The sequence below is a fragment of the Amphiura filiformis genome, chromosome 17 (genome assembly GCF_039555335.1).
Source record: "Amphiura filiformis chromosome 17, Afil_fr2py, whole genome shotgun sequence".
Lineage (NCBI taxonomy): Eukaryota > Metazoa > Echinodermata > Ophiuroidea > Amphilepidida > Amphiuridae > Amphiura > Amphiura filiformis.
In genome coordinates this window covers 39,536,080-39,547,800 of record NC_092644.1, presented here as the reverse complement: position 1 = coordinate 39,547,800, position 11,721 = coordinate 39,536,080, and the positions used below count along the sequence as shown (strand labels likewise).

The following is an 11,721-nucleotide window of genomic DNA, read 5'->3' as shown; positions in this document are numbered from 1 at the left end:
ATTTCATACACATTTCATACATAATTTATATCAAAAGTGTATCGAATATGTTACTGTATCAAATCAGGGTTCCAATTTAAACTGTATCAAATTAGCATTAAAATTTGTATCCTTTCATTTCATACACATTTTATACATAATTATATCAAAAGTGTATCAAATATGTCACTGTATCAAATCAGCGTTCCAACTCTAATGCTGGCCAGCAGGACCGCCCTATTTTTGATACATGCCATTTGATACACTTTTGATATAGTTTTTATACACTTTTGATACAGTTTTTGATACACTTTTGATAGTTTTTTGATACACTTTTGATAGTTTTTTTGATACACTTTTGATACAGTTTTGATACACTTTTGATAGTTTTTATACACTTTTGATACAGTTTTTATACACTTTTGATACAGTTTTTATACACTTTTGATACAGTTTTTGATACACTTTTGATACAGTTTTTCAAATTTCAAAATTGGTCCAATCAAGCTCAAATTCAACAAGAATTATCCTTACATGATCTAAACATATTTGCAAACATTAATGACCCCAAAGCTCAAAGGGAAGGGATCAAAGGTCAAATTTTGAAATTAGTCTAATCAAGCTCAAATTCAACACTGCCCCCTACTACCAATGCTGACCTCTAGCACTTTCCTCCATCACGGAGCAGCTCAATGCACTTTCCCCTATCAACGTTCAAAATTACAATGCAATAGGACAAATGTGTGAGAAAGTATTGCAAAAAAGAAGCAAAACCCAACCAAAATGGAACATACATACATCAGAGGGCCTGCTTGGAAAGAAGTGCTTGTCACTGAAGTTGTTACCCTCAATAAAGAGACAAAAAGGCTACCAATAACAAAAAGATTCAGCAGGGTTTTTTACTATACAGGCATGTGCTATATTCATGCTTAATACGTATACATAGAGGTCCTATATATAATATATAGTAAGCTTACCTTATCAGAACAAAATATCCTCTTTAATCATAGTCCCTGATTACAACGACATTGTAACCTAATGTGCAGTCTACAAGCATGTTTGTATCTTCATCATGATAAATAAAACACCGTAATTTGCTCTAAAATACAGTACATTTCCAAGTGCAAATCCTGGTGTTAACTGCATGCATGCCACATGGGCAAATTTGAAAATGAGTCATTATCTAGACATGTGATCAGTTATTGATACAGTTTTGATACACTACAAAAGGTCAGTTTATGAAAGCCCAATTTGATACACTTTTGATATACCTCTAGCCACCCAAAATAAACTAAGTCCAATTTAATACGCTTTTGATACACTGTAGGCAGCCAGAATTTGACTAAGTCCAATTTGATACACTTTTGATATACCTCTAGCCACCAAAAATTAACTAAGTTCAATTTGATACACTTTACATACACTAAAAAACAATCAAAGTCCAATTTAATACACTTTTGATACACTGTATGCAGCCAGAATTTGACTAAGTCCAATTTGATACACTTTTGATATACATCTAGCACCAAAAATGAACTAAGTCCAATTTGATACACTTTTGATACACCACAAGCATAGCCAAAATTAACTAAGTTCAAATTCTATACACTTTTGATACATTTTTGATACAGTTAGGTGGTATTTGATACAGTTTTGATACCCTATATTTTCAGTTGATACATTTTTAATACACCCTTTGTATATCAAAACTGTATCAAATTGCCGCTTGATACAGTTTTAATACACTTTGATACACTTTTGATACACTTCTTGCTGTATAGAATTTCTGCTAGGGGGGGGGGGTCCAGGGGGCAGCACCCCAGAAAGCTCCTGGATTTTAAGGTTTTTTAAAGGCCCAGATTGGGTATTTTCACCCCTTTCTTGTTCAAGATTTATGTGAAAAAAATATTAAAATTACCGGGAGCCACTTCGTGTGCCACTTCGACGGACTCCAAGCGCCACAAGTGGCGCGTGCGCCACCAGTTGAGAAGGCCTGTGCTAGGGGATATGTTCCCCTTTCCAGAGTAGGATTTATGCCCATGGTAGTAACAGATAGGTATTCTGGTTAACAAAATGAAACTTTTTAATCAACTTTATGTTTTGTTTAGGTAGTGAGCCATGTTTCGTCCAGTTGTCTTTGCACTGCTGTTGATAGCAGTAGTATATGGACACAATCCACAAAACGGACCCAAGAACCGTGAGAGGCCGGCAGAGAGAGGTGGGTTTGGTGGTAGGAAACATCAGATGAGACACCATGACAGTGGAGAGGTTATTGATATGCCAGATGATATACCAGTGGCATGGAAACTACAGCTAAATAATTTATTTGACAGGTAGGACTGATTTTATAGAGCAAATGCAAGACTGGCACTAATGTAGGCAGTGCCATATAATAAATATTAATAATGACATTTATATAGCGCCAACTATAAAAATGGAAATTTTCGCGGTACATTAATTTTCGCGCTATTCGCATACAACACAGCTCTGCGAAAATAAAACACAAGACTATGTTCTTTTAATGTATACGTCGATGTAAGAAAACTCAAAATTGCACAAATAAAAAACAAGCAACGTATTTTTAAATTCTCATTGTTAAACACTTCAAATAAATGTATTAATCATAAGTATACCAAATTTTAATCAAATTAAATCCTACATTTTACAAGGAACTTACCTAGGGCTTAGAATTGATCAATCCCGTTGTTGCTATGCACCTCTGCTTGGTTCAAATAGTGTGTCCGAGTAATGCATCGACACGCACATGCTAAAGTGCATTATATCATGTCATATCACACAGCTAAGAACCAATAAGATTGCAGGAACTTTCTAAAGTGTTTAACAATTGATGTTATTTTGAAACAGAATGCAGCAAGACCTAGACAGTGGCTCCCAAGTTGATTACACCACCTGGCAGAATGAAGCTGTGACTATCATTGACATCTGGATTACCAAGTTTGATGAAAAGTATGACTTCCCCGACAAATATCGCTTCCCTATCATGGTGAAGCAGAAGGTCAATGAGGTCTTTGAAGGCATCAAGGAAGATGTTGCCAATGGGGAAACTGTAGATGTTCAAGCTGCAAAAGAGGAAATGTCCAGACTGGTGGATAGATGGTGGGACAGAGTGACTCTAGTAATGGAAGGGTAAGCTAGTATGGCATTAAAATGTTTTAGTGGGGTACAGGCCCGTAACCAGGATTTATATTTGGGGGGGGGCTGATTTTTAAAACGTGTCCCTTGTTTTCAAAATTTGGACCTTTTTGGATGGGGGTGGATTTTGAAAAAGTGGACTTTTTTTCCCAGGGGTCACTCCCATTGTGGCCTGTACACCATCCGATAATCAACTATTGAAAAGCACCCTAAACAAGGATTTAACCCTTGGCTAAAAAGATACCCTAAACAAGTGTTTTCACACCCTAAACATAGATTGTCTTAAACAAGACATTTTTGAGTGACAAAACCAAGTGAAAATGAACTCACTACAATATTTCGTCTACAAACCTGATGAACTTATTCAATGAAGATAGATTGTCTTCCTTACATCAAATTTCATACCCTTAATTTCATTTCTGCGTATTTTAGCAATTGCAATTTTGCTACCCTTTTTTCCAATATTTCATGTTTTTGACACCCTAAACATGATACGCACGTATCATGCCTACCCAAGAAAAGCTACCCTTTTTACGTGTTTTTATTATCGCAGATGGTGTACAGGCCACAATGGGAGTGACCCCAGGCTTTTTTTTTTTAATTTTGACCTTTTTTGACCAAAATGGCATTAAAACCCCCAATTTTTTTCACTCGCCACGCTTGTAAATGGGACTTTTGGGTCTAAAAGGGGTCCTGGTCCTGGTGGCATAATGTCACCTACGCTAAGTTTTTGTTTTGCCTGGACAGTGTTCAGGTAGCACCATGAGTAAATTCTGGATGGATGGAGATATGTATGGGTATATATGTGGCTCTATCTGTCTATGTATGTCAATTCAAAACCAAATTGAACCTGGGGGGGGGGCTAGGCAGGTATCTCTTAAAGCAGCATCACCTTACACTTGGACAGGTTGAGATTGAGGTGGTAATTCAGGGACCTTTTGCTCTGATATTGGAGAGTGACTTTTAGGTCTCCTCAGTTGACCATTCTCTCCTTATATTCTATTGTAAATGCTCTGACAGCTCTTCTTGAAGGCTCTAGAAGAGCTATTTAATACTCTCCTGCAAATTCCAAAAGACAGTCACCACCTCAATCTCACACTGAGGCATCATTGGGCTATTCCACTTGATATCTATACACCCTGTATGGAACACATGACCTTAATCATCGACACAGCAAGAATGAATTTCAAATGTGGTCACCTTTTAAGGTAACCACATTTGAAATATTAAAATATCTGTCAGCACCTACAAAGACGCATAATGTTGGTTCTGCAGATAGCTCTTAATCCAGTTTAGATGCTTGTATCTTATTTCTTACCCTGAATAGCTGGTGTGAATGGGAGATCATTTGCTGTTAATATTCAGAATTAACCTTTTTTAGTAGAAAGAGATGTCTCACTGCTTCTCCTGCCCGCAGATCTCTTTAGATCGTCGTGCAAAATCGATCATCAAAACTTTTTATTCCTTAGCGCAAAGAGCCATATTTTTGCCGGTAAAAACCTGTAAAATAACAGGTTTTTGCCGGCAAAAAACCTGTGCAATAACAGGCAAAAACTGGTAATGGCAAAAACTTGTTTTTGCCAGTTTTTGCCTGGTTTAAACCGGCAAAACTGGCAAAAACTGACAAAACCTCATATAGTCACTCAAATACACAGAAAGCTCATAAACAGTAAACATATACAACTTTTAATGAATCATTCAACATATTTTTTGTCTCATCAAGTCCTTAAAATGAAAAAAGTTTTGAATTTAATATGCCACATTTCAGTTAAATGCACTAGTGAGCAATGAAAATGCATGCCTTTAATTTCTTAATATGTTACTTAGAATTACAAAATCTGGCCTTACTACACTTGTGGGACATGAGTTTTTGTTATTTATTATGCTTGTTTATATTTTAAAATCTGTAGAGATAGTCTCTTTTCTAGAGACAACATGCCATACAATATGATGGAATCTCTCACAGAAGTCTTCAACCTCATGCAAAATGAACTTGATCGAGGCAACATTCTAAATGTATCAATATGGCATAGTAAAGCTCATAATACAACTAGCGACTGGTGGAATGCATTTATCAAGCGTGTTGAGAGGAGATTTGGAGCTGACCATGGACTACCCAGGAAACTACCACAGCCTATTGTGGATGAAGTGTGTAGCCTTTTTGAGCACATGGAGGAAGAGTATGGCCAAGGAAATGATATTATTTTAAGTGATTGGCAAGCTGAGTTTGAAACATTTGCAGAGAAATGGTGGGATATATCCAGCGCAAGATTGCAACGGTAAGACCTGGTGTGCTGTAATAAAATTCCTGCTAACAACATTTATTGCTTGCTTGAATTACGGGCCAACCAACTTCAGAACTCCGTTGCTTTCTAAATTGATTGTAATACACAAAATATGTGACGTGTCATGTCAAAAGGAGACAATTTTGGGCAGGATCGTAAATGGAGAAATAGCCAAAAATCTGCCGGTGGGTGATTTGTTCACAATTTGGGTTTGTTGCGAATTTGTGATGTTATTAATGTTAAAAATATTGTCTGATAGTTTCAGACCAGAATTTAACTGGCATCTTGCATTTTTTGAGACATTTTTCAAGTTAATTTCTACTCTCAACATTGTCAATAGTATTTTTAAAGGCCGATATCTCAATTTCCAATTTTATAATATCATTACTTTCGAACTCAATATCTTCGCTTAGGAATGTCCGATTTCATTGGGGAAAACGGTGTTGTGGAGCAAAATATCTCTTTATTTAAGATATGTAAAAACCTCAAAATTCATAACCTGCCCAAAAGTGTCTCCTTTTGACATGACACGTCACATATATATTTCTGCATTTTAATAAAACAGATATAATCCATGCAACCTGGAACTTATAATTATATATAGCTTTTCGGCAACTAAAACATCATTTATTCCTGACATTAACAGATTCAGTTAACTTGCAAAAAGCAGGTTGGTTAATCAACCACGTTTGAAGAGTTATCCTGCAGACTGATGAGATCTGTGCTACCAGTACTCCATCTAGGCTTCAAATTTCCAGTAGTTGGTGTTCTTGATTCAGCATTCCCATTTTTTAAATGAATTGTGAAACTTGTATTACAAGGTCTTCTGCTTTTGTCATCTGGACTGTGCTGTGCATTATATGCATAAATTGTGACACAATAATATAGCCTGGCTTTGAATTGGAATTGTGAGCGATTTTAAGTAAATGTATTTACTCCTTTACTCTTTTGATATACCATATGTGACACAATCTGCTCCATGGGGGCCAAAGGAGGCATTTTTGAAAATTGAGTTACTATAATTATTACCTTGTAATAACATTAGGCTATCATATACTGAAAACACCAAAGGTCTAGCATACTTGGTTCTAAAGTTACGAGGTTTTTAGATGTGTATTTTCTTATGTATTTTATTGTTTTTTACTCCATATTTTTGCCTTTATCTCAATTTCAAATTTGCCGCCTTTGGCCCCCATGGACCAGATTGTGTCACATATAAACCTTGCTTACATACACATAGTTTGGCCAAAGGTGCAGAGTGAACCAATTTTCAACACATTCTAATGTTGTGTTTGCTTGTGTATAAATATCAAATTCTGTAGAGAAAGCCTCTTTTTAAGAGATGACATGCCATACAATATGATGGAATCTCTCACAGAAGTCTTCAGCCTCATGCAAAATGAACTTGATCAAGGCAACATTCTAAATATATCAATATGGCATAGTAAAGCTCATAATACAAGTAGCGACTGGTGGGATGCATTTATCAAGCTGGTCGAGAGGAGATTTGGAGCTGACCATGGACTACCCAGGAAACTACCACAGCCTATCGTGGATGAAGTGTGTAGCCTTTTTGAGCGTATGGAGGAAGAGTATGGCCTAGGAAATGATATTATTTTGAGTGATTGGCAAGCTGAGTTTGAAACATTTGCAGAGAAATGGTGGGATACATATAGTGCAAAATTGCAACGGTAAGACCTGGTGTGCTGTGATAACATTTCTGCCTACAACTTATATTGCTTGCTTAAATTGGGAGTTGCCTTACTTGAGGACTTCACTGCTTTCTAAATTTGCTTGAATTGATTTTAATTTGAACTAAATTAAAGCGTGTATTCACTCCTTTACTCCTTTGATATACCATACATACCTTGCTTACATACATGTAGTTGTTATAGGTGCAGAGTAAACCAACTTTCCACACAATTTTATGTTTTGTATGCTTGTGTATATATCAAACTCTGTAGAGAAAGCCTCTTCTTAAGAGATGACATGCCATACAATATGATGGAATCTCTCACAGAAGTCTTCAACCTCATGCAAAATGAACTTGATCAAGGCAACATTCTAAATGTATCAATATGGCATAGTAAAGCTCATAATACAACTAGTGACTGGTGGGATGCATTAATCAAGCGTGTTGAGAGGAGATTTGGAGCTGACCATGGACTACCCAGGAAACTACCACAGCCTATTGTGGATGAAGTGTGTAGCCTTTTTGAGCGTATGGAGGAAGAGTATGGCCTAGGAAATGATATTATCTTGAGTGATTGGCAAGCTGAGTTTGAAACATTTGCAGAGGAGTGGTGGGATACATATAGTGCAAAATTGCAACGGTAAGACCTGGTGTGCTGTGATAACATTTCTGCCTACAACTTCTATTGCTTGCTTAAATTGGGAGTTGCCTTACTTGAGGACTTCACTGCTTTCTAAATTTGCTTGAATTGATTTTAATTTGAACTAAATTAAAGCATGTATTCAGTCCTTTACTCCTTTGATATACCATACATACCTTGCTTACATACATGTAGTTGTTATAGGTGCAGAGTAAACCAACTTTCCACACAATCTGATGTTTTGTATGCTTGTGTATATATCAAACTCTGTAGAGAAAGCCTCTTTTTAAGAGATGACATGCCATACAATATGATGGAATCTCTCACAGAAGTCTTCAACCTCATGCAAAATGAACTTGATCAAGGCAACATTCTAAATGTATCAATATGGCATAGTAAAGCTCATAATACAACTAGCGACTGGTGGGATGCATTAATCAAGCGTGTTGAGAGGAGATTTGGAGCTGACCATGGACTACCCAGAAAACTACCACAGCCTATTGTAGATGAAGTTTGTAGCCTTTTTGAGCGTATGGAGGAAGAGTATGGCCAAGGAAATGATATTATTTTGAGTGATTGGCAAGCTGAGTTTGTAACATTTGCAGAGAAATGGTGGGATACATATAGTGCAAAATTGCAACGGTAAGACCTGGTGTGCTGTGAATAACATTCCTGATAACAACATTTATCGATTGCTTGAATAAGGACCGCCCAACTTTAGGACTCCATTGCTTTCTAAATTTGCTTGTAATGCACAAAATGTATATTTCTGCACTCTGGTAAAGCAGACATTCATGTAACCTGGAACTTACAATCATGGATAGCTGTTAAGTAACTAAAACATACATTTATTACTGACATTGACAGAACTTGCAAAAACATGCTCACTGTTAAGCAACCATGTGTGGAGTGTTTAACTCCTGCAAATCTGTGCAATCAGTTTCTCCATCCAGACTTCAAACTTCCAGTGGTACTGTGTTTCTGGTATTCTTCTTTAGTCATCTAGACTCTGTGGTACATTCTTTACATAAATTATGACTTAATTATATAGGCTGGATTTGAATTGAATTTTAAAGCAATTGTATTCACTTGTTTACTCCTTTGATATACCATACATACCTTGCTTACATACATTTACATTTAGTTGATATAAGGTGCAGAGTGAACAAACCCCACACAATCTTATGTTTTTTATACTTCTGTCAAACTCTGTAGAGAAGGCCTCTTTTTAAGAGACGACATGCCCTACAGTATGATGGAATCTCTTACTGAAGTCTTCAACCTCATGCAAAATGAACTTGATCAAGGCAACATTCTAAATGTATCAATATGGCATAGTAAAGCTCATAATACAACTAGCGACTGGTGGGATACATTTATCAAGCGTGTTGAGAAGAGATTTGGAGCTGACCATGGACTACCCAGGAAACTACCACAGCCTATTGTGGATGAAGTGTGTAGCCTTTTTGAGCGGATGGAGGAAGAGTATGGCCAAGGAAATGATATTATTTTGAGTGATTGGCAAGCTGAGTTTGAAACATTTGCAGAGAAATGGTGGGATATATCCAGCGCAAGATTGCAACGGTAAGACCTGGTGTGCTGTGATAAAATTCCTGCTAACAACATTTATTGCTTGCTTGAATTACGGGCCAACCAACTTCAGAACTCCATTGCTTTCTAAATTGATTGTAATACACAAAATATATATTTCTGCATTTTAATAAAACAGATATAATCCATGCAACCTGGAACTTATAATTATATATAGCTTTTCGGCAACTAAAACATCATTTATTCCTGACATTAACAGATTCAGCCAACTTGCAAAAAGCAGGCTGGTTAATCAACCACGTTTGAAGAGTTATCCTGCAGATCTGTGATGAGATCTGTGCTACCAGTACTCCATCTAGGCTTCATATTTCCAGTAGTTGGTGTTCTTGATTCATTCCCATTTTTTAAATGAATTGTGAAACTTGCATTATAAGGTCGATCTTCTACTTTTGTCATCTGGCTCTGCTGTGCATTCTTTAAATAAATTGTGACGCAATAATATAGCCTAGCTTTGAATTGAATTGTGAGAGAACTAAAAGCAAATGTATTTACTCCTGTAGTCTTTTGATATACCATATGAACCTTGCTTTATACATACACATAGTTTAGCCCAAGGTGCAGAGTGAACCAATTTTCAACACATTCTTATGTTTTGTATGCTTGTGTATAAATATCAAATTCTGTAGAGAAAGCCTCTTTTTAAGAGACAACATGCCCTACAGTATGATGGAATCTCTCACAGAAGTCTTCAACCTCATGCAAAATGAACTTGATCAAGGCAACATTCTAAATGTATCAATATGGCATAGTAAAGCTCATAATACAACTAGCAACTGGTGGGATGCATTTATCAAGCATGTTGAGAGGAAGTTTGGAGCTGACCATGGACTACCCAGGAAACTACCACAGCCTATTGTGGATGAAGTGTGTAGCCTTTTTGAGCGCATGGAGGAAGAGTATGGCCAAGGAAATGGTATTATTTTGAGTGATTGGCAAGCTGAGTTTGAAACATTTGCAGAGGAGTGGTGGGATACATATAGTGCAAAATTGCAACGGTAAGACCTGGTGTGCTGTGATAACATTTCTGCCTACAACTTCTATTGCTTGCTTAAATTGGGAGTTGCCTTACTTGAGGACTTCACTGCTTTCTAAATTTGCTTGAATTGATTTTAATTTGAACTAAATTAAAGCGTGTATTCACTCCTTTACTCCTTTGATATACCAATTACCATACATACCTTGCTTACATACATGTAGTTGTTATAGGTGCAGAGTAAACCAACTTTCCACACAATCTGATGTTTTGTATGCTTGTGTATATATCAAACTCTGTAGAGAAAGCCTCTTTTTAAGAGATGACATGCCATACAGTATGATGGAATCTCTCACAGAAGTCTTCAACCTCATGCAAAATGAACTTGATCAAGGCAACATTCTAAATGTATCAATATGGCATAGTAAAGCTCATAATACAACTAGCGACTGGTGGGATGCACTAATCAAGCGTGTTGAGAGGAGATTTGGAGCTAACCATGGACTACCCAGGAAACTACCACAGCCTATTGTGGATGAAGTGTGTAGCCTTTTTGAGCGCATGGAGGAAGAGTATGGCCAAGGAAATGATATTATTTTGAGTGATTGGCAAGCTGAGTTTGAAACATTTGCAGAGGAATGGTGGGATACATATAGTGCAAAATTGCAACGGTAAGACCTGGTGTGCTGTGATAACATTCCTGCTAACAACATTTATCGCTTGCTTCAATAAGGACCGCCCAACTTTAGGACCCCATTGCTTTCTAAATTTGCTTGTAATGCACAAAATATATATTTCTGCACTATGGTTAAGTAGATATCCATGCAACCTGGAGCTTACAATCATGGATAGCTGTTAAGTAACTGAAACATACATTTATTACTGACATTGACAGAACCAGCCAACTTGCAATAACACGCTCACTGTTACAGAACCATTAAAAAATAGCGCAGTGATTTATAGTGCGCTATACACAGGCACAACACCTAGACGTTGATCCACCAGCCTCGGCACACTTTTCAGGTTGTAGCTGACCACTACGGCCCCACATCATTCCATAAACCATTAAACAACAAATCAGGGACTTGAACCATGCTTGAAGTGTTTAACTCCTGCAGATCTGAGCAACCAGTACTCCATCTAGACTTCAAACTTCCAGTGGTACTGTGTTTGTGGTGATCTTCTTGAGTCATCTGGACTTTGCTGTATACATTCTTTGCATAAATTGTGACACAATAATATATGCTGAATTTCAATTTAATTTTATGATAACTAAATTAAAGCAATTGTATGCACTCCTTTACTGCTTTGATACACCGTACATACCTTGCTTACATACATGTAGTTGTTATAGGTGCAGAGTAAACCAACTCTCCACATAATCTTA

At 36.9% G+C, this 11,721-nt stretch overlaps 3 protein-coding genes across 3 annotated transcripts; all 3 read left to right on the top strand.

The window, feature by feature from the left end:
• Nucleotides 1–2,093: 2,093 nt before the first annotated feature.
• LOC140138251 (uncharacterized) lies at nucleotides 2,094–5,415 on the top strand. Its single transcript, XM_072160165.1, has 3 exons — nucleotides 2,094–2,312; nucleotides 2,845–3,126; nucleotides 5,043–5,415. Exons 1-3 carry the CDS (start codon nucleotides 2,098–2,100, stop codon nucleotides 5,413–5,415), a joined length of 870 nt encoding a protein of 289 aa, XP_072016266.1. The 5' UTR covers nucleotides 2,094–2,097.
• Nucleotides 5,416–6,747: 1,332 nt separating this feature from the next.
• LOC140138432 (uncharacterized) lies at nucleotides 6,748–8,419 on the top strand. The gene is made up of 3 exons (XM_072160326.1): nucleotides 6,748–7,108; nucleotides 7,382–7,750; nucleotides 8,024–8,419. Exons 1-3 carry the CDS (start codon nucleotides 6,765–6,767, stop codon nucleotides 8,394–8,396), a joined length of 1,086 nt encoding a protein of 361 aa, XP_072016427.1. The 5' UTR covers nucleotides 6,748–6,764; the 3' UTR covers nucleotides 8,397–8,419.
• Nucleotides 8,420–9,988: 1,569 nt separating this feature from the next.
• On the top strand, nucleotides 9,989–11,036 carry LOC140138431 (uncharacterized). The gene is made up of 2 exons (XM_072160325.1): nucleotides 9,989–10,356; nucleotides 10,637–11,036. The coding sequence occupies exons 1-2, from the start codon at nucleotides 10,013–10,015 to the stop codon at nucleotides 11,007–11,009; spliced, it is 717 nt and encodes a 238-aa protein (XP_072016426.1). The 5' UTR covers nucleotides 9,989–10,012; the 3' UTR covers nucleotides 11,010–11,036.
• The last annotated feature ends 685 nt before the right edge of the window (nucleotides 11,037–11,721 follow it).